Source organism: Channa argus, chromosome 14 (genome assembly GCF_033026475.1).
Source record: "Channa argus isolate prfri chromosome 14, Channa argus male v1.0, whole genome shotgun sequence".
Taxonomy (NCBI): Eukaryota; Metazoa; Chordata; class Actinopteri; order Anabantiformes; family Channidae; genus Channa; species Channa argus.
The window spans coordinates 4,404,621-4,427,431 of NC_090210.1; the positions used below are offsets into that span (position 1 = coordinate 4,404,621).

General features: G+C 40.6%; 1 protein-coding gene and 1 non-coding gene across 4 annotated transcripts; both read right to left on the minus strand.

Moving 5' to 3' along the window:
* Positions 1–1,745: 1,745 nt before the first annotated feature.
* Positions 1,746–20,904, minus strand: LOC137140589 (eukaryotic translation initiation factor 4 gamma 1-like). Of its 3 annotated transcripts, none has more exons than XM_067528937.1 (32): positions 20,513–20,904; positions 18,520–18,636; positions 18,344–18,430; positions 18,093–18,125; positions 16,345–16,365; positions 15,914–16,081; positions 15,259–15,352; positions 13,147–13,295; positions 12,811–12,903; positions 11,999–12,071; positions 10,990–11,892; positions 10,834–10,919; positions 10,518–10,707; positions 10,066–10,199; positions 9,171–9,290; positions 8,676–9,062; positions 8,285–8,431; positions 7,928–8,173; positions 7,624–7,728; positions 7,183–7,461; positions 6,878–6,995; positions 6,688–6,790; positions 6,230–6,522; positions 5,962–6,083; positions 5,664–5,836; positions 5,392–5,517; positions 4,914–4,995; positions 4,683–4,781; positions 4,320–4,460; positions 4,127–4,208; positions 3,892–4,032; positions 1,746–3,147 (listed from the first exon to the last, which is right to left on the minus strand). In XM_067528937.1, the coding sequence occupies exons 2-32, from the start codon at positions 18,586–18,588 to the stop codon at positions 2,966–2,968; spliced, it is 5,046 nt and encodes a 1,681-aa protein (XP_067385038.1). In that variant the 5' UTR covers positions 18,589–18,636; positions 20,513–20,904; the 3' UTR covers positions 1,746–2,965. The 3 variants fall into 3 exon arrangements, with proteins under 3 accessions (XP_067385038.1, XP_067385039.1, XP_067385040.1); XM_067528938.1 differs by having other exon boundaries at positions 7,937–8,173; positions 20,513–20,903; XM_067528939.1 differs by lacking the exons at positions 15,259–15,352; positions 15,914–16,081; positions 16,345–16,365; ... (2 more) ...; positions 18,520–18,636; positions 20,513–20,904 and adding an exon at positions 14,318–14,747 and having other exon boundaries at positions 7,937–8,173.
* LOC137099065 (small nucleolar RNA SNORD66) lies at positions 7,820–7,896 on the minus strand. The gene has a single exon (XR_010910704.1). It is a non-coding gene; the product is annotated as a small nucleolar RNA SNORD66 (small nucleolar RNA).
* Positions 20,905–22,811: the final 1,907 nt, after the last annotated feature.

Consider the following 22,811-nt stretch of genomic DNA (forward strand, 5'->3'; position numbering starts at 1 on the left):
ACCGCACAGGCGAAGCACCTCAAGCTACATGGACCAAACGGTCTCTATCCAGCCTGCTGTTTCTTCGGTGACCCAGGACCCTGATGTCTGCCTCTGTAACCGGAGACACAGTGCCATCCCGCGGTCTTCTTGTCCTGTCAGACGACCAATAGCCCGCCCTGATGTGCTCACCTCTCCTGCGTCCTCCCGTCCAACCCCCGACAACATCCACAGGTACGAACAGTCTGAGATGTTTATAGAATCGATGATCATCATAACCGAATAGAAGTTAAGACTACTACTCATGCAAAAACACAAACAATCAAATGTGGATTATTAAATATCAGATCTCTGTCCTCTAAATCCCTGTTAGTAAATGACTCGATAAATGATCATTAGATTGATTTATTTTGTCTTACTGACACAGGAAGAATATGTCAGTCTCAATGAGTCAAACGCCCCCAACTCATTAATGATCATGTTCCTAGAAGCACAGGCCGAGTTATAACTCATTTTTAACACCCGAACTGGAAAATATAAAAACCACTATTATGTTATTGTGTACCTCAGATTTTCTATCTGATTTAGTGCTTAGTACAGATAAAGTCATTATAGTGGGTGATTTTAACATTCATGTAGATGCTGACAACACTGAATTTAATTCATTATTAGATTCAATTGTTTTTTCCCAAAATGTAAATAAACCCACTCACTGTTTTAGACCATGTCCTTATATATGGCATTGAAACTGATAATTTAACAGTATTTCCTCATAATTCTCTTCTGTCTGACTATTTTTTATAACATTTGAATTTACAATAATGGACCAAACAGCAGTTAGAACACTACAGCAGCTGTTTTTCTGAAAATGCTGTGAACACATTGTAGGAGTGGATTTCATAATTTTTACCACGTGTCAATACAATAGTAAGTAGTCACCTTTATTTTACTCATGTACAAGTTGATTATCTAAGTCACTGTATGATAGTAGATACTGCTTCCCATAAAATCTAGAATAGAATTTAAAATCCTCCAGCTTTTAATGGTCAGGCTCCATCATATCTAAAAGACCTCACAGTACCATATCGTCCAATTAGACCACTGTGATCCCAGAATGCAGTCCTACTTGTGGTTCTCAGAATTTCGAAAAGTAGAATGGGATGAAGAGCCTTTCGCTATCAAGTTCTTATCAAGATTCAGGCCGCAGACACCCGCTCTACTTTAAGTCTAGGCTAAAAACCTTCCTCTTTCATAAAGGTTATAGTTATGCTGCTATAGGCTTTGACTGCTGGGGGACCCTGCCTCCAATGAACTGAACTCCTTTCTTCCCTCTCTCCTCTGACCCCACATTTATATGCCACCTATGCAGGACTTAAATTGTGTGTTTTTCCTCTCTCCCTGTCCCTTTCTGCAGGTGTCCCCGGCTTTGGAGCTGTGGGTTTCCAGCGCAAAGCTACTGGTCCTACCAACCTGCCCAATGTTTAGTTATTGCTCTTTTCATTCCACTCACCCAAACCCGTCAAGGTGGATGGCTGCCCACCCTGAGCCTGGTTCAGGCGAAGGTTTCTTCTGTTAACAGGGAGTTTTTCCCTCTCCACTGTTGCCTAGAGTGGAACTTCCTTCCTAACTCTATACACATTTCTGTGCTTTAATTTTTTTTTCTCATTTTGTGCTTCTTTTGAAAATCACTTTGGATAAAGGCATTTGCCAAATGTAAATAACCAGGATGTCTAAAGTGTTTCAGACAGACTTATACAAAACTCTGCTCAGCAACTTAAGTCCTTTATTTGCAATGTTCCATTACCACATTGTTCCAGTTTCCGATGCAAAAGAAGCAATAATTTCTTAAATAAAGAAAGCAAAAAAAATATTTACAAAATTCCAATAAAACTAATCAATGAATTATCAAAATCACCTCTCTGCATCTGGACAAATGCTGGAAAAGGATACACTGCAATTACATAAGCAATTTATCGTTTCTGAAAAAAAAAAAAAAATGAAAAAAAAAATTATAACTATTATATATTTACAGAATGCTCCTGAAATAAGTTTCCACTTACAGTGGAAAAGGCTTTCGGATCATCTGTTTTTTTTTCTAACTTTATATAATTCATCAAGTCAATTTTCTGTAGATTTCAAGTTTTAACGGTGATTGAGAAGTGTCCTCTACAACAGCTCAGGTTGAAGTACAGAAGAGGTAAAGATAAAGTCAGTGTGGTTCACTACTGGGGATGGGAGAGGATGGCTTAGAGGAAGCATTAAGACCATCCCCAAAGTAGTCAAGGTCCACATCAGTTCTCCGTGTTGCTGTCCTCTGCAAGTTCATGATAGGAAACCGGAAGAGAAAATGCACAACCTTTACTTTAAAAACTCCAAATTAAGATTAGTTGATGTACTTTTGTCTGTCAATGTTTCATCCACTGTATCATTATTAGAAACACTTCAGCCATGCTGCAAACAGTCTCAGTAAAGAACAAAGACATAGAAAAGCTGTGTTGGGATTGAACACACATTATGCCATAATGATACCCACAGATTAGCAAACTCACTACACCACTTGGCCTTTAGTTTATTCTGGCAGGTCAGATAGGATGTTAGGCTTTATAATTATCTAGAACCTTAAAAAAAAAAAAGCAGCCAATGGGTTCTTCTTACTGTGGAGAACAAAAAAAGTTTTGTAGTGATGTGGGATATGTTACATTTCCTTAACAAGCAATCCTGCTGAATCAATTTAAGTTTATTGATGAGGACACTTGCTGTGACAAGCAGGTGGGACAATAATGAGGAAAGGGAAAGCAGAGAGAAATGATTGTTTTCTGAGTCCATCCCTCAAAGGAAAAAAAAAAAAAAAAAAAAAAAAAAAAATTGATCCTCACTGAGGATTGATTTGAGTCTGCCTCTCAGGCAATATTGTCCTAAACTCTCCACGGGCACCTGCAGAGACCTTTTCTGGCCAAAAGGGGAAGCTGCAGGTTTTAGTTCAGTCTTAGTCCTTGTCAGACTCCTCCTCAGCCTCCCGGAGCCATGTAAAGAAGGCAGTGACTGATTTCAAGGCCACACCTTTGCCTGTTTGCTCTGCAGGGTCTTTGCTGGATTCCCATTTGTAGAAGGCCTCCTCTTTAATGACGTCTTCATCGTACAAAGCGTCGAAGAACATCCGCAGCAAGTCTGCAGGGAGAGAACGCAAGTCAGTACTAAACTAACCTCTAAAAAAACTTGGTGGTTAACTGAAGCTGATCACTGAGTGATAGAATGAATGAAAGAAAAGATGGCTAAGGAGTTAACAGTAAGGTCCGACAGAAAATTTGAATTACACAAAGTGTCTCATAGAAGTCTAAATAACTCACTTTCTCCTGTGGATATTTAAAATTCAGATTGTTCAGCTGCATGTGTCTTTCCTCTCTCCCCCTGCGCTGTCAGGCTACTCTTCTGATGCATGTATATGCAGATTTCCCGTAACCAGGTTAATTAAGTGCATGTAAACGCCATTCAGATTACCCAAGAAAGCTGATTTCTCAGAGTACCAAGTTTACTTAAATCTATGTAAATGCAGTAAGTAACAATTTTGATTACTTGCTTAAGATATGAAGGGGCCAAACCCCTAATAAAGCAAATTATCGGAGTTGTTTAGAAGGTGTTATGAAATCTAAACTAATTATTTTGGAGCTTGGTTTTTTTCTCATTAGCAAAAATCTTTAATGTTAAAGACATATTTCAAACAATATTTTCAACATCACCACAAACATTGCTTCAGAAATGACCACATTTTTATAGCGTATCAACATGAAACAAAATTCCACGCCTTTTTTTCCTTCTACAGTTAATGTATTGCAAGACATTTTCCTTTTTGTCCACCTCTTTATGCTGTGACACACACTGGTAGCAGACACAGATTAATATCAGGACACTTACTTGCTGGCTGCTCCATGTGCACCATCAGGGCCTGCAGGGCGTAAAGGGCCTGCAGCTCTTTCTGCTCATCACACAGGTATCTCTGCAGCAGACTGGCTCTCTGAATGATCTGTGGAGCATCCACCTTGTACGGGTTGTCACCTGGAACAAAAAAAAACACTTGTTCAGGCAAACCACGGACTGAGAAAACTTCTGTTCTATTACAAATATTCATATGGTATCAGACTACACTCACATATGATGGCAGACTGACACACTGACGTCATCAGTGCTCGTATGAACTGGCTGGAAGCTGTTTGCTGCTCATCCAAGTTAGCCTAACAAAAAAAAAAAAAAAAAAAAACAGCAGTTCAACGGGGGAACTTTAATACATCTTGAAGAAAAACCCACAAGAAAAACATGAGTTAGTCACTACTGCTGTCACACACCTCCACCCAGTCTCTGATACGCTGGTTGTTGGCCTTGTCCTGAAGGAGTCTGTCCAGCTGTTTGCAGAGTTCCTCCCCACTGAGGATCTTTTTACCAACTTCTGCAGACACAGTGTCCTCTCCTGTGGTGAATTCCACTTTCTGGGGGATGTAAAGGATATATTTTTAGTTAAATATGGAATTTAAGACAAATATGGGTAACGGTATGATTGATTGGAAGATATTGCAACGTGAGCATTTTCTATCTGAACTAGCAGATCAGTTGGAGTATTTAATTCTCTATGACATAAAACAAGCTTCTCCCATGTGCCTTCATCATAGCCTGTTTTTCCTTTTTAACGGTTACTGCTGTTGCCCACAGACCTGATCAGTGACAAACTTGTTGACATCTTCATCCTTGAGCAAGAAATCACTCCAGTTTAGTCCAGCCTCTGTCCACATGGCTCCAACCTTCTTAGGAGTCTGATGGGGATAAAAAATAAAAACATCACATACAGTCAATTACAACAGTTCAAGAGCCATTTTAAGACTGCACCAAATATAGACATGGATGAATCTACAAAGTGTGGGCTTTGAGATTTAAGTAGGACATACCATTTCTTTGCAGAGCAACTTCAGGATCTGTACCAGCAGTACGCCAGCCTTACCAAGAGACACAAGAGGCTTCGAGATCTCCCTGAAGACAATTACACCAAATTAAGTTTCCAATTAATTTTCCACAAAATTAGTTTTCAGCTGTGTTATTTCCTGACATCATTGATACTAATGTAGTTTTGTAGGATTAATTGTTTTAACTGATGCACTTTGTTTAGGTACTGCAGTGAGAAGAGGGTAACTAACACTTGTGCCAGGATATGCAAGCAGAGCATAAGGTGTATTAAATACGCTCATTAATGCTGTTCAAACAGGAAGTGACAGGTAAGATAAAGTGGGCAATTACAGACAAGAGACTAAACAACAGTGTAACATCTTGGACTGAGATATCCTTCCAACTAAGGTTTCAAATTTCTGAGCTGCGTGTTTCTGAAAAAGAAATCAAGGGCATGTCCAGTACTGTGTCATTGGAGCTCACCTGAAGAGCTGTCCCATGGGGATGCCTCCCTCCTGAAGCATAGGGGTGATAAGTTCCGCCAGGTAGAGCCAGATGTGAGGTATATCTATGGCCATGTCTTCTGCTACCTCCAGGATCTCTTGTAGCCTAAACCCACAAAACAACCAGCACTCAGTCTCATTTTACAAACAGAGACACCTTTGTTACTTTGGACCAACAAATGAGAGCTCAGAGTCAATGAAGATGCCCTTTCCATGCATCAGTAACAGATGTGCTTTAATATTATTCCTCACCCTTTGTAGTACTGCTGTGTGGGCAACGTCCCTGCCTTTATAAGCTGGTGCAGCAACAGGCCCATGCGCTCTCTAGCAATGGTGCTGCGTTCAAGAGTTGACTCCACACCATTCCGCACAAACACAAAGAGCAGAGAGGAACTGTTGAGCTCTGCCACACACTGCAATGCTTCCTACATCAAAAAAAAAAAAGACACAGCCATCAGAATGGATTAACAACCCAAGCATCTTTTTATGTGCATACATTACAATCCATTAAAATGCACTGTTTGTCAAAGGGGATGGTGCCATGTTTAACCTTTAAATCATTGATGTGGAGATATTCCTCAAGGATGGCATTAGTTTTCTTTTCCATCTCATCTTCAGTCAGGGCAGGTTTAGGAAGTGAAGGAGGAGGAGTGGGTGCACTTTCACGCTTAACTGCAGAAAAATAAGGTCACAATTTAGGTTAAAGCTCATTCCTCTAAACATTCTGCATCTTGATTTCATTAATGTACAATATTCTGTGTTCAACTCAGTTTATTTTGTTATGTAAATATTAAATATTTATATTTGCTGTAGGACACCTGTGAGATCTTTGCTTGGTCCCCTGTCCTTGTTTCCTCGGTCTCTGCTTTCTCTATCCCGACTTCCTCTGTCCCTGTCATCAGTCATGCTGGCGACGCGACGCACAGGCTCCGTTGAGACTCGGCTGTCTCCGCCCCTACCGCCACGTTCCTGTGACTCTCTGCTGTAGCTTCTCTTTGTGATTTGGTTTTGGCTGCTCTTGTCATCTCGACCTTCCCGTCCCTCACTGCGATCAAAGCGATCACGGTCATTCCTTTCTCTGTCGCCACCGCGCTCACGGCTGGAGCTTGACCTTAAGGTTGTAAAGTGAGACAAGGTAACACTTAATCACTTTGTGTTTAGTAGGTCAATATTTCAGACTAAGAGACCTATGTGTACATTATTCTTCCTTTTAAAAAAAGAAAAGCTGGACAAAAATTTTGGATTGGTAAGAAAAACTTTTACAACTTCTGAATACCTCTGAGGAACTCTACGATCAGAGTCTGTTGAAGACAACAGGGAACCCGACTGCTGCAGGGCTGAAAAACGGTTTAGAGTGCTGGTAGCCGGACGACCGATATCTAAAAGAAAATAAATAATTATTTGTAAAAGTGTTTCAACCATTTAAGCATCTTAATATATACAGTGTTTTTGAGGAAGCCCCCTACCTGTCTCTCCACCTGCTGGTTTAGCTCCGGTTCCTCCGCTGCTGCCTTTGCCCCAGCTGCCCCACATGCCTTTGCCACCTGGAGCCAACAGCTGATTGTTGAAATCTAGGGCAGCAGGCTGCAGGTAAACACAAAGTTTGCATTTAGATGGAAGTTATATCCACATTCACCCAAGTCCCAGATCTTCAGGTTAAATGTAACACTGCTCAATGTCTGAGTGATCTTGACCTGAAGCTGGGGGATTCAGAGACCAAGATTTTTCATAAAAATCTAGAGTGAAGACCTCTGATCCATTTGGACATTACCTTAGTGATCTTGCTAAGGCGAGTGGTGTCAATGGGTCTATTCTTGGAGATCGGCACAGTGTTCCACCCTTCATCCTGAGGCTGGCTACCCCGGCCACCTCCAGGTGTGTGAGAGCCTCTGCCCCCCATGCTCCCACCCATTCTGCCTCCTCCACTCTCTTTCTTGGAGATGAGCTGCTGGACTTTGATCTGTTCCCTGTGCTCCTCCAACTCTGCTTCCTTATGGATCTGGTCAATTGTTTTAGGACCCTGGTCTCCTCTACGAGGCACCCAGTTACTCTGTAAATCAGAGATGGAAGATGTATCAACAATAATCATTTAATATCTACATTCAGGATTCCAGGTAAAACATAACCCGTGGTGATTATGTCACAAACTGCCATAAATGCCTGCTGTCAGCTCTTTGCTGCATTATTCTGTTATACAATAATGAATATTCACCCTTCTTAGGTCCAGTACGTCTTGCAGCATGAAACGGATCCTGGATGAGGTCTTCCGCTCTTTGATGATCTTGTCCATTTGGTTGAAATACTGATCCATTCGAGGCTGACGGGACACAGAAAAGGAGGATTTCATGACTGATGGTTGAGTATATACTGCAGGCATAAGTGAGACTGATTTTTGTGTACACAACTGTCTCCTCAGATCCTCAGTCCCATCACTAACAATCAGTGGCCCAGACACGTGGCACAAACGTAACATTCATCACTGGAGACAAAATATACAATTTATCAACTGTTCATACTTCACATACTTTGGCCTTCTCAAAGTCCAGGTCTTTTCCAATAGTGGAGAGCAGCCTGCAGAGACACTCCAGAGACTCTTCATCATGGTTCTTCAGTAGCTTCACTACACAGTCGTGCATGATTGCCTCGGTCAGCATCTTCAGCTTAAAGAGTTCACCTATGAACTTTATGTTACCCAGTGAGCGGCGGCGGGCCGTGTCTTTGGACTCCTCTAGCTCCACCCTCAAGCGCTCACGTTCTTCCCCCTATGAGCAGATAAGTGTGGGTGTTTTAGCTTAATGTTGAAAAATTTGGGTTTGTCAGGAAAAAAACTAAACACTGTTGCAACTGTGATTACAAAAGTTAAAATTTCCTACCTCTTTGGCAGCTTCCAACTCTTTTTGCTTTTTCTCAAAGATCTCATCATCATCCTGGTCCTTCTCAAATTCCTTCTGGCAGCGGTTAAGCAGCAATTTTCGGAAGTTGACACAAACTGTTGGCTTGTCTGAGGTGGGAACTTTCAGCTTAAAGTTAAAAAAAAAAATTAAAATAAAAAAGGACTACAATTAGTATTTAGATTTAATAAGTCAACATATGCATCTCACTATTAATAATTTATGAAAACAAAAACACTATACTACAGTGATTTAGGTGTACCTCAGGTTCTTTACAAATCTTAAACATTCTGTTCCCAGATAAAGGGCACAAAACAGAATAGTTGGACCAAACAATCAAAGCTTAATAATCAGATGCAATCTTATAATTTACCCCTGTAAGGCAGCGGCACATGTTGGCATAAGCCACACAGAAGTTGGGTTCTGAGATGGCCTTCTCAAAGATGAGATCAATGGTTCCTTTCAGCCTGTCTTCTGTATCTATTGTCAGCTCTGTAACCTGTTTCATTAACTCCTGAAACTTCTGAGGAGTCAGCTTGTTGAGGATGCTGCGGAGACGCTTTAATAGCTCCTGAGTTTTGACTTGTTCAGGTTCATCTTCGACTTCTTCGACACCACGGCTGTGACTGGACTTCTTTGTTGCGGGCTTCCAGGCATTCTCAGCTTTGTTGAGATGCACATCATCACCGAGGGACATACTGCTGATGATTTTTCTGGGTTCTTTACGCTGACCTTGCTGAGATCGACGTGGCCCAGGAGGCTAAAATTTGTAAAAAAGGAATGCATATTTAGTCAGTAGAAGGAAACCGTACCATGAAAAATATGCTTTTATGATGACCCACCCCAGAAAAAACTCAAGTTTACTCACCGGTCCTCGGGGTCCTCCCACCGATCTGCTCCCAAGATTTCCCAAATATGAGGGAGTAAAATCAGGACCAACACTCATGAGTCGAGCTGGGTCAGCAGGACGTAGTGGCGTTTTGTTTACCTTTAAAAAAATAAATAAAAAAAAGACATCAGGCCTTGTACAAAAGTACACAATCTTGTTGGGACTAGAGCATTCCAATTTAGCTAACATGCCAATTATACTAATGACCTAGAGAAGGTGAATTGAGTCATGCTGTGTAAAATGACTTTCTGACCTGCCAGTCTGAATATTAAAAATCCACAAAGAGTGACTTCTATGAGACACTTTTGTGTTAGTAAATTTTTTTGTCAAACTTCAGGCAGATTTTATTTTTTAAAGTGTTCAAGTCTTCATGGTGCGATGGCGTTACTGCTTTTTTTGTTTGTTATGCAAATGCTCAGTTGGAGAAACCCAATTACAAACATATAAACAATGCATGGCAAAGAAATCTGTGTTTTCCAACAAAAATTTACCAGGTTCGCTTAATGCTCCGACCCGATTTTGGGAAAAACAAGCTTTCCGGTATACTTAACACTTAGGAATCAGCTTTCAGAGACAGTGGACTGTCCACGTAAGTGCATGCAAACAGCGGGGCAGCAGGGATCCTTCATACTAACGTTTTTACGGACTGACTAGCAATATCACATTTCCAAATCAACTTCTACTTGACATGTAACATAACTAAACAACTACATCTTCATATTAATATCTCAATCTTTCCATCTCCATCCGACATAAATAATTTAAACCAGTCTTGCAGGGATTGCAGGGATCCCACAGTAACCATAGTGCAATCAAAGTTTAAAATGTATATTTTACAGTTACTATGTTTTCAATCAACTAAAGTATCACTAACCTTGTCCAGGACTACATCACTAATGACAGGCAGGCCTTCAGGTTTGTGCATACTGGCGCTGATAAACTGGAATCGAAGGAGGAACTCCCTGTCGTACTGTTTCTTCTCCTCTGGGTTTATTGGCTTCCATTGTTCTGAGGGGTGTACAAGAGGTGTGTGAATGCAGACAATTAAGGGATCAATTAATCACAATGTAAACTTTGGAATAAAGAGTTCAGAGTCCGGTACAGCTTTGCAGCACTGAAGATAGCGGGGTAAATGAAACACAAAGAAAGATTTAGAAAATAATGCTATGTGGTCAATACATTGATTATTAATGTTCACGTCACTTATCCTTTTTATTGCTTCTTTGCAACATATAATGTACAAGTCAGAAGTTATTCATCTTCTGATATTATGAGATGAGGTGTAGGTAAGATAACAATGATTGTACTATTGAAAAGACAACTAACCTTCTTTGTACTGGTATTTCTGCTCAGTTGGCTCAGGTTTGGCTTTAGGCCTGTCAGGTTCTGCATTCTGCTTGTCCTCTTTCTCTTCCCATGTCTCATCTGCAGCCTCTGCAGGAGGTTCAGCTGGAGCAACAAGGACTGGGTCAGCCTGAGTGGAAGAAGGTTCAGAAACAGGCTTGGCACCCTGCTCCTGCAACAAATAGCAACAGAAACTTACAGAGAGACTGTTGTGTCCTTTGAATTTTATTGAGACAGCTGAAACTGCCGAGAGATTTGAACACCATGAACCTGTGTCATCTTTTATATTGCCACACACCTCTGTGAAGGCATCCAGGAGGTCTCCAACCTCCTTCTTATTGAGCTCCTTCATGTTCTTCTTCTTCTTTGGCACAGACATAGCAGCTTTAAGAGATGAAAATTATTAACCTCAAATTCTCACAAAAGAACCAAGTGACGCAAATAGAGTTATTACCTTGCATAGTAGATTTCTCTGGTGGGCAGCTAACAGGGTTAGGAGGAGCATCTTCAATTTTCTCCTTCCCCTCATCCTCTTTCGTCTCCACCCCTTCCTCCTGGGCTGGCATTGTCACTATACCCGCAAGTGTGGATTCCTGAGACTGAGAGGTGCTGGGCTTGTCAGGAGATGCAGTGTCTGAAAATGCCATATTCTCAGACAGTTCCTCGATATCCTGAGGAAGGCCGTTGGGAAGAGCAGGCTCTGCTGTTTCTTGTGATGAAGGTTCGGTTTCGGGGGCACAGCTTTGTGTAGCGGTCTGGGTCTGTGGAGCAGTCGATTCCTGTGTGGGGTGTAGAGGTTGAGATGCTTCAGCTGCTGTGCTGCTGATTTTGGGAGTTTCTTCTTTTGCCGTGGCAAAACAGGTACCCTTTGCTGCAACCTCAGCTGTAGACTGTAACTTGGTGCTGGTCATTTGATCGTCTTTCTCCGTTTCTGTCACTTCATCCTTTTCTTCCTTTTCTGGACTCTTCTCAGCTGGAGGTAGGGCAACCTGTGATTCTTCCTTTTTCACAAGAGCCTCTTGTGCTCCCAATGATGCCGAAGGGCCAACTGGAGCATCCACTGTATCACCAAGTTTAGTGCTGACTTCATTTACTACCTCAGCAGGACCAGTAGTAGATACTGTTGCAGGAGGGAGGGGAGAGGGAGACTGCTGATCCTTTGTCGGTGGTGATGGTACCTCAGTAGCAGCTGTGGGGGCTACAGACTGTGCGACTAACTCAGACTCAGGTGGCATTATCTGGCTGTCCACTTCCGGTTTCTCCTCTAACACAGGCTTGTCCTCCACCACAGGCTCTTTGCTTGTTGTGGCAGGAGGTGGAGGGGTTTCTGTGCTGGGAGGAGACTCCACATTCTCTTCTGGGCAGTGAAATAATCAAAATTATCACTTATCATTTATAAAAGGAAAATGTAGAATATTGAAAAATGTATTTTGATAAAAAGTATAATGAGAAAATACACTCACCTCTTGTCACTGGGGTGACAGGCTGTATAACTTCACCATTAGTCTGTGCAGGACTTATATCTGATATGGAGGCCTAAGATAACCAAAGAGCATTCTGAGTAATTTTTAAACAAAATCAAGTGGAATAACACTGGTTGCCAATTTATTAGGTACACTTACACTAGGGGTGACTCTGAACAGTTGAACGATTTGATCCAAGGAGCATGATTCAGCTGATATTCCCAGTTTAATTGTTAAAATATGTAGTTTTGAAACAAGGATTTTTCCATTCCAACTATACAGGGGTGCGGAATGTCTTTATTGTCTGCTTTCTTAACAGAATTGTAAATATATACTTATCAAATGGTATAACTTAAATTTATGTTTAAATATCAGCCTTTATTTCTTTATTTAAAAAAATAAATAAATCTTCAATCTGTGGCAGCAGACAAGAAACCCCCCCAGAAAAACCCTAGTAAAAAGTATGCTTTTATTGATGTAGGACTCTGGTATGAAGGCAATTCAGCACTAGCCCACTTTAATAAGAGATACCAGCGAGAACTGTAGCACGCTCCCTCTCCTCACTGATGTCCATATACCAGTTTGTTTGGTTGAGGTCATTTTATGTAATTAAATAAATATATATATTCATATTTGTGTTTTTTCTACTCTAACCATACAGGAAGTAAAGAAATAATTTAGCAATTATGCTTCGCTAAAGACAAACCCACATAAGTCAATACCAAAAAGCTGACATATCCCAAAGTTACACAAATGTGCTTTTTTGAGATCAATTTAAATAATTCACTAGAAACTCCCAAAAACATTCTTACCTGTGGGGGAGTCGGCGTGGTGGTGGACCTTCCACCTGACATTATCTCCTCTGTGATATCACGCCCGCCCTGGTTAGGGTCTCGTATTCTTATCTATCAGAAAAAAGGGCAAATGTTGGCCACGTTCCCACAAATTATGTATCCAAAATTAACTTATAAACAGCTTGTAAAAATCCTGTAACAACTCATCTACAGCTGCTGCCCATCATAATAAAAACTATTGTTATTTTGGAATAAATGGGGAAAGTTCCACATTGAACAGACAATACTCTATCTCCATTCAATGGTTTTCACCCTCAGCCCAAAGGCACAGGCCCTTTTGTTGTGACACACTACCGGTTTGCGTTCCCTCTTTAGTGGGCCCTGTGGCTGCGCCGACTGTTGCTGAGGAGGTGGGGCTTGTTGTTGCTGGGCGGTGTTGATCATGACTGGAGCAGACTGGACAGTCTGAGGGTACTGCGGCTGAGCTGGATAGTAGGCTCCTGCTGTAAAGTTAAAATTCAACAAAACATTTAAAAAAGAAAACTAATAAAAACAAGTGCTAGATGCAATGTTAAGAGTACTTGCTGTAAAACACGACATTAAAAAGGTGCAGCTACAAACATTTGCTTGTTGACAACTGCCCGGTTTGCTTAAATCCACGGTCTGTCTCAATTTTGTCACAGCTGGAAACCCTACTGATACATCAACCACAACGCAAATCTGCGATAAAGAGGAACACAAGAACCAAAGCCCAAGCTGGCATCTTACATGATTAAAACAAACTAATTTCAATCGGCAACTATGAAATCGTGCATTTTTCTGTTTCAGTCAGGAATTGGTATCCCCATAACGATGAAGGGAGTCTCAGTCTCAAAGACACTACCAAAACATTGGTTATGATGCAAACTTTTGGAATTATAATGTTCCCATCCAGACTGGACAGGCTGCAGAGAAGATGCATTTTTTTAGTGCTTTGGTGTGATGAATACAGTCAGCTTGATTATAAGTCTAGAAACTTACTTTATTCACTAACTGCATAAAAATTTGGAAAACTGGCATTTTGGCTAGAAAACGAAAGCTGAGCAACAAACTAATGAGATATGGCCTGGCCAGCAGAGACACACTACAAGATGACCTCTATCTGGTCAGGCCAGTGTAGGTGGACTGCTTGTCTCCAGCAGAAAAAAAAGTGACATTTATTTGATACATCAGATACTAGTTGCTTTATGTTTTTCTATCCAGATAAGAGGGATGATATAACATCACACTACTATAAGAATAATTTTGTAACATGTACTGGAATGTACACTGACACAGGGTGAATGAATGGTACCATTTAGAAAAAAGTTCTAAGTGACAAAGCTTCACTATTTTGTTAAAAATACTAAGAACATTTAGGGTGACCTTCATCCTGATCTATAGAGTACACAAGTGAGTAGAAACAAACAGGAAGAGACAGGAAGTGCAGAAGAGACTTTTGCGACTGAAGCCTGCTGACCACCACACAAGCACACACACTACTCACCAGGGTAGCGCTGGGAGGTGAGAGGAGTGCCGTGGAGAGAGAGATGGCCGTTCTCTCGCCCACCCCCTCTCCCCCCACCACCCCGCCTCTCCCTCGCAGTAAGAGAGGGCTCTGAACCAACGCAGCAAAGGAGAGGTAGGGAGTGAGGAACGGGAGAGGGAGGAAAGAAGGAGAGAGGGCAGGAAGAGACAGAGGCAGAATGAGTTAATGAAAGGATCCAGAGGAGGCAGGGTGTTAAAAAGGTCCCATGAAATGAACTATGCCTATACCCCCCTGTCCATACCCCTACCATGTGTTTCTGGCTGCATATAAGCAAATTATGGCAGACATTCAAGTTCCATTCACCAAATGATCTTGAAATTTGGGGTGCATAATATCCAAATCAGATTGAGGTTTTGGTGTAATTCTTCTCTAATTCTTTAAAAAAAAAAAAAGTGCAGAACATTTGTAGGTAAACAAATGCGGCATTGGCAGCAGTAACACCAGTAAGAAATGTGTTTAGGGTAGTAGTTTCTTTTTGCTTTCCGTTATGGATTGTTGTTCCTATAGACTTCCTTTCTGAACTCAAATTAATATTGAAATCAATTTTATTACATCCTGTTTTAAACTAACATAACCAGCAGAAAATGCAATTTTGGTCTCAATGCCATTTCGTGGGACCTGTAAGGCAGTGTCAGGTGAAACTGCAGATAGAAAGAACACAAGCCAAAGCAGAATTAAGACAGTCCACATGCAGCTAGCAGTTCACTACATACAGCAGTGTTTTCACGTCCCAAAAACAACAAATACCAGCCAAGCAAAACCATTACGCAGCCAGTAATACCTTCTAGATACTGCAACGTGGAAACCTCACTTAAATTTAAGTTTATTATATTTTTAACCCCCCCCTCAATTTATGGTTGTGCTTGGTTGAAGTGGGTCTTGTTGAGAAAGACCATTACCATAAGCAGGGTATTCAGCAGGGCTTGTTCCTGGATAGAAGCCAGCTGTGCTGCTGGTCACAGGATACTGCTGAGGCATGTATTGAGTCCGGTACTGTGGAGAGAAAAATAATGAAAGTTAGGAATAAAAACAAAAGAGGGGCACATTTAGTGTATGGGACCTTCAGCTAGATGTCTATTAGAATGATCTGAATTTTAACTCCAATATTTGAGTTCAACAGCTTCCGGCCCTTCCTGCCGCGACTCTGGGGTGGGATGGGATTCAGACCCGCAGCCTTCTGCATCCCAACCCAATGCTCTACCACTGAGCTAAAAGGCCCACTGATCCAATCCAATTTTTGTGTAATTTGTGTGTAACCAAATTTACAAAATAATGTACCTCTAGATTATTTTGACAAATTTTCATTTATCAATAATTTAAGCCCTCTCAGGCAACAAACATTTTGTGAGCCATCAGAAAAGTCAGTACAGTGGAACATCTGTACATCTGTTGTTCACATGTAAATGTCAGAATTCTGCTTTTTCAAAAATAATTTGTGGAAAAAATATTTGGGGCAATATGATAAATGTCAGCATATATACACAGAAAATATATGTGCAGATTGTTGTATAGAGCATGTGTGCCATTTTTCAAAAATCACAAATGTAAACCAACCTGTCCAGAAGAGGGGATGAAGTAGCTCTGAGGGGAGCCAGCAAAAGACAGGGGTGGCTGGGAAATCATCATCATCTGGGAGCTTGGTTGGTAAATAGGCCGGGTTCCACTACTTGCCTGTACCCTTGGAGCACTGGTGGCCATGGTTGGTCTGTTCGGAAAGTAAGCCTGAAGAACAGATGAGGAACAATAAAGGGAAACAATAAATGAAGAATTTATCTTAGCACAAGACACTTGTTTTCTGTGTTCATTTAATGTACTTCCTATGGAAGCCCATGTTTACACTCACACACCCTAACCTCAGCTGGAGCAATGTGTACAGAAAGTCCAGTTTGGATTACAGTAAAGCCAATTCTACTGAATATTACGCCACCCTGCCATACTGAGGATAGGCCAAGTTAAGCGTTGGGAAGGAAGAGAAAAGCTGTTACCTGTAGTGCTCGGTATCCACCCTTCAGCCGCACAAAGCATAAGCAAAAATCAAGAGAAGGAGTGAGATTAAATTGAAAATGATGATGACAGACAACATGGAAGGTTGAGATCACAAAGTGCAAGGAAGAAGAGTAGGAGTGGCAGCGGCATCTCTCTCAGAAATGAACAATAAAACGAAGCAGCATGTGCAATTCTGCTCCAAGTAAGAGCCTTACTTACTACACCTGTCATCTTAAAAAACTAAAAATTTAACATAAGCACAAAGTAAATTACAGTACTTTTAGGTCATTCTGTCACTAACAGTAAAAGGTTTAAGATGTCTTGCAAACGTATACGACAGTATAGGCTTCAGAAAAATAAGTGTGGGCCTGTATAGAGAAGTCCATTTAAACTCTGCTTTAAAAACCAAACATGTTTTTTTGTAATAAGGAAGTCATATAGGCCATCGCACACAAGCCAAAGGTCGGCCGATGACCAACATTGGGCCATGGTGAGCATCCGTTGGTCTTGTTATTCTGGTGTACCCTGCATTGTTGGCACATGTCGGAACCCCACTGACAGTTATAAAGCCAATATTGCCTGTTGAGTCTGCATCTATCCCATTGGTGAGAGCAATCACCCTCATTGGCCGCTTAGTTTACTGAATCAGTGCACTACGAGAGACCAAATGTATGAAGTTATAACTTCTCTTTGGGGCTGGGTGATCTCTATAAATCTATAAACTGATGTATAAATTAGGTATTTTTAGGCTATATAGTGATACACAATATATTTGTCTATGTGTTTTATAAATGCTCAACTCAACCTTGTAATGCCTACAGTCACCACTAGTATGATTAACACTCCCTACAACACGTGTACATTAAAACATCCTTGTTTATATTCATTAGAAGGTTCCAACCAATTTAGTTAAAACAATACGTATTCAAGATGAAATTAAAAGAACTCTTGAATGAAAATAAACAAATGGGTTAGACCTACATGCCCTGTGCTTGGCTAATGAGAATGGAGAAGGACAGTTGAGTCTACAAACATTACTACTGAAAACAGACCTTTAAAAACATAGGAAAATTAAATGTTTTTTAACTTATGGCTGTTTAAAAATAGCTGATTTTATATCTATTAGCGTTCTAATGCTATTCCCCTATAATGCTATAAAACGTTTTGTTTTAAATCTCACATAACACGAGTGTGAGTTGGATTATAAAGACACTGCATTAACAGGATTGGTCCTAAACTGAGAATGTCATTTTCTAAAAACAAGAGCTCGCAGTATTTGCGGAGCAGACTGTGCAAGTCTCATTCCACAGGCTTAAATAAAATTAGGTGACTCATTGTTTACGAAAGTAATTTACAACATCCTACACAGAAGTTGCAATACATTTAGTATATTTGAGATATTGCCCACCCCTACTTATCAGACAGGGACTGGTGCGAAAAGTTCAAGCAAATGCTTCTTTCAGAGCCTAACTTATCCCAGGTGGTCCATTTTCTCTTCATGACAGGCAACAGCACAATGTGTTCGCTAAATGCCCATCGTCTATCGTCTTTTTAGTGTGTTCGAGGGTCACGTGTCAGCCCAAACAAAAGGTGACGTTTGCAGATGCAGCAGTTTCTCTTTGTCGTTGCTAATTCTTTGACAACTGCTTGACCATACTCATCTCATTTTTCAAAATGTAGAATTGAAAGCATGCATTACACTAAGAAGACAATGGGGTTTTTAAAGACAAATTAGAGGTGTTAGTACCTGTTGGTGTAAAGTACGGGGCCCTGCAGCAAACTGGGAGGACAGCAGAAAAGAGGAAAGAAGTCAAGATTGAAAGTCAAAGAGAGAGATGGTAAATAGGCAATAACAGGAGCCCATACACAGAACAGGACTAAGCCTGAGCAAAAGCAGGTCAGAAAGTGTACTGAAAGAGTGCGAAAGGGAGGGTTCTCACACAAGGTCACTTATTGAACCAAAAACCTCAGGAGGAAGATAAAATATGCGTTCTTTACCTGTCTTGGCTGTGATGCAGAGTTCATTTGTGGAGGTGGAGGGGTGGCAAAAACAATAGAAGAGGGCTGCCCAGGGCCGTAGGCAGCCTTTAAGAAAAAATAACAAAAAAATACGTTGTTTAAATAACACAAATTCAAACTACCAAAACAACATGAATACTAGGAGCCTGTGTTACCTGTTGTAATCCAGGGGATGGGGCAGGACCAGAAGTGGGTCCCGTTATAGGCTGTGGTGGTTTGTTCATTTCACGTTCTTTTATGGTTCTGCATTAGGTTGGCGTTGTGTTGCCAGCCTGAGGAAGAGAGGGTCAAGAAATACAAATAATAAGTGCAAATATTAATAAAAGTACATTGAAATAACGATCAATTTTAAAATATTTACCAGCAAATAGTGATATAGCAAATACCCATTAAACACAAAAGCAACCATAAACTCCAGATATCAGGCGATAGCACAAAGATACCAACCACTAATGTGGCAACATTGCACTAAACTGGGAGGGTGTGGTCTGTAGTTTTGCCTATGATAACATGACCCCCTCCCACAATGTTGTTCACTGGTACATTGCTGCTGAACACAGTTTTAATCGCAATTGGTTTTAAAATCCTTTGGGGATTTCTTGCTCAAATAAATCTAATGTACTGATGTATTTAACTGCGCCCATATTTGCCTACTCGTAAGAGTAAAAAATGACTGAAACAAGCCAAAAAAAAAATGGGGCTCTCAGTTTTTTTCTTCCAGACCTCCATAAACTCATCAACTAAACAGATGGTGCTTAAATAATCAGCAAAAATCTAACAGTTAACAGTAATGGGAGTCTCTTTAAAGGATTAAGAGATCTACTTTTAGCTCATAAACAATCAAATTACTTTAGTTTTGAGTGGAATAAAGAAAATGGATACCTCAGGTCAAAGTTCATTTAATGTGTGAACAGTGGCTTCCATGTCCCCTGGCTGTGCTAGCTATCAGAAACATGTGCAAATAATCCTTTCAAATTACGTCAAGCAGATTTCGAAATCCACTGTTGTTTTCTCGGGAAGGTAAAGAATTTTGTTAGAGTGCCGGAATTGCATAGAAATGCTGAAATTAATATAAACTGACAAATAAAACTAACGCCAGCAGACGTGTCATACACCATTCACCTGCTGACACAGGAACTAACGCCGTTAGCTGCTAGTCTGCTAATGCCATGCTTCTTTCAGGTCATCGATGCAAAAAGTTACCAGATACAAAATGCAAGTGACTCTTCACAAGTGTCTTGTGAAGAGTCACGTGAATGTCACTACATTAGAATAAGATTATCATTGCGTCTGTGGTAGGTAATAACTTAAAATGCGATTTTCTGGCCCGCTGACGAAGCAGCAATTCCGGCCGCAGCAGATTAACCCGTTAGCCAGCAGCCGGCTAACACTACGTGTCCCACCGTCGTTTCGTTTAGTTAGGCTACGTGGCTAAACACACATTCATCCTTTACCTACAGACCCCAGTCTAAGATGTTTATTATACCTCTGGACGATATCCTCACTAATAATAAAAAAAAAAACTTAAACAAGTTAACATGTCAAAGCAATCATATTCCTACACGACATCGACCGAGTTATTGTACAGTGATGTTAATGAAGGTTTACCGTTAGCCCAGCCCTGTCCGAGGACGCGTATCTAATTACAGGCCCACCAGGACGCACGAGTAATTAAACCAATCATCCTGAGCTATTTTGTGCCAAATGAGGTCGGGGATTGAGTCAAACCGCTACAAAAAAAGTCACTGACACTAAAACAACGGGAAATCACATTTACACTGTTAACATCATGGAGACTATCAAGACCGAATAAAAATTAGCACCAAAAAAAGAGCGAGCCTGGCAGTCATGTCGGCTAACATTAGGTTAACTTGAGCTCAGCAGCTCCAAACGACGCCTTCAGATTGAGTCAGCAACAAATAAAAGAAATACTCACTTCACATTGAGTTTTGATCGTTTTTGTATTCTGACAAACATCAGCGGGCTAGCTGTCCTTAGTGTGAACTGTCAGCCGTGAAGGGCCTGTACATCCAGCTAACGGCAGCTAGCCCAGGAGCCTTTGACAAAACTAGGGAGTAGCTAGTTGTTTTTACTCTTACCAGGTATAAATTGTGAATATGCTGCAAGATGGAGACTCGGGAAAGTTACCTCTGTTCACGCTCCTGTTAGTTAAAGTAGTGGTGCTGTAGTTTCCTTGTCCTATAATACAAATGGAAAGAGACGTCCTTCTTGGCTACTGAGTTAGCGAGCTAGTTTGCTAACCGGCAAATGGGGTGAGTGCTACTGCTGTCACTTCGGTTTAAATCCCCGGGTGTGCAAAAGTGACAGTGCTCAAAATCGAATAATATAGTACTCTGGGAGTACTACTGGCAATTTCGACTGTCCCGAAAAAAGCCTCTGGACCAGAGGTCCATGATCAAGGCGTCGATGGTGACGGATTGCCGGTCAGGTATTTATACAACTATCGCATGAGAGGCTCAGAGCGAGGCCATAATGCGATGTATTCCGTGTATAGTAGAGCCGGTGCACCTCCGGTCGCATGGGTAACTTCCGGTAAAATTAAAATTTGATGCTTTCTCCCTGGTCATGTGATACAGGAGCTTCGATCAACTTATTACGGAATTATGGAGGAATATACAAACGCAATACTTAAGTTAAACTGCAGGTACTCACCAAAAATACAAGGAGTTACATTTAATTTTTTTACTCAAGTTGTATTTCATTTCAGTTCAATGTCCTATGGCGCTCTAGTTAGCAGCAATTTAAAAAAGGGAAATACAAACTACTGAAACAAGGAGAAAATATCTATTATTTATTGCGCTGTGAACTGCAAACAAACATCCAAAGATGGAAAACGGTAAAGAATCGGTTTTTTTCTTATTTATTTATTTAATCCCCAGGTCCACATCTCAGTTCTTTAGTGTCCAGTAGTCTCTTTTTGCCTGACCAACTGTGGAAATGCAATGGCAGATTTGGAATATATAAAAGAGCTTAATGCTGCATCCAACGTGCGGGCAATTGTTTCTAAGCTTCCAAATAAGATGGAAGAGACGTGGAGGAATGTGGCTTATGACATTTATGAAAAAAAACGGCAGCTGGCGACTCCTTTTAACCATTGTATATACTGACAGATGAATAATCTATAATAATACATAACATATTATTAGTTGACTACATTTTGTATTGATAATTTGATTCTGTAGAGTAATTACAGCTGTCAAACAAATGTGAAATGTACAATTAAAATGATTCCCTGAGATTGCAAGAATAAAAGTAAAAAAGCATACAAACAGAGCAAAAAAATGGAAATACACCAGAAAAATACAAGTACCTCCACATTTTCTTTACAAATTACTGGATTATTTGTAGTTCTACTACTGGATTTAGTTCTTGGTATGGATTAAATTTAATTTGTCAGCAATATAGATATATTACTCGTGTCCGGTGGTCCAAAAAATTATCCACTCCAGAGATTATTTGATGAGAACCACTAAACATTTATTGAATCCCATGTTCCAATTGAGCTGATGGCAAAGTCATTCCACAGTAAACATCCCACAAATCAATTCCACTGAACAAGATAAGAAACCGTGCACCTCCGCAGCTGCACACTTAGCTTTCCACCACTACCTTGTTGCTCTCCACAACCTTGTAGTCAGCTCCTTCCATTAGCTCCATTGCTGTATCGTTTAGCTCCAATTGCAGAATCTTGTAGCTCCGATAGCTGTATCTGTTCTTTCCAGTAGCACCGCTGCACAAATTCTTTCACCAACCTTCTATCTACATTATTTCCTTTACAACTAGTTAAACAAACTTCAAAGGCCGCTATGTGATGTCATAGATGACATCACCAGTATGCTTGTACATACATTTCTTAATCTAACTAACCTTACAATATGCAACATGAACAAAAACAGAGGAAACTCTGGTTGACAAGTTCAAAGCAATGCAGAATGACATTATCGAACCCCAAATGTTGTCTACTATACCTTCCCAATATATTCCCAATTTTAGTGGAGATTTTCTGGACTACAGACTCTTCATCAGAGGAAGTGAATATGGAGTGGAGTGTAAAACAAGGAATGATCCGCTCTTTTTTTTATAGCAGTATACAAGTGGCAGCCTAGAGAGATGGTGCAAAGTTGTTTTCAAATGGAACCAAGCAAAGGATACAAAAATGCACAAGAAATTTTTAAGGGAGCATTTATGCAATGTATATAAGATCTCTGTAGCCTATATGGATAAGGCCTAAAGTTGGCAAACAATTAAAGCTGAGCATAGTGAAGCACTCAACTCATTCGCTCTTTTTGCCTGACCAACTGTGGAAATGCAATGGCAGATTTGGAATATATAAAAGAGCTTAATGCTGCATCCAACGTGCGGGCAACTGTTTCTAAGCTTCCATATAAGATGGAAGAGAGGTGGAGGAATGTGGCTTATGATGTTT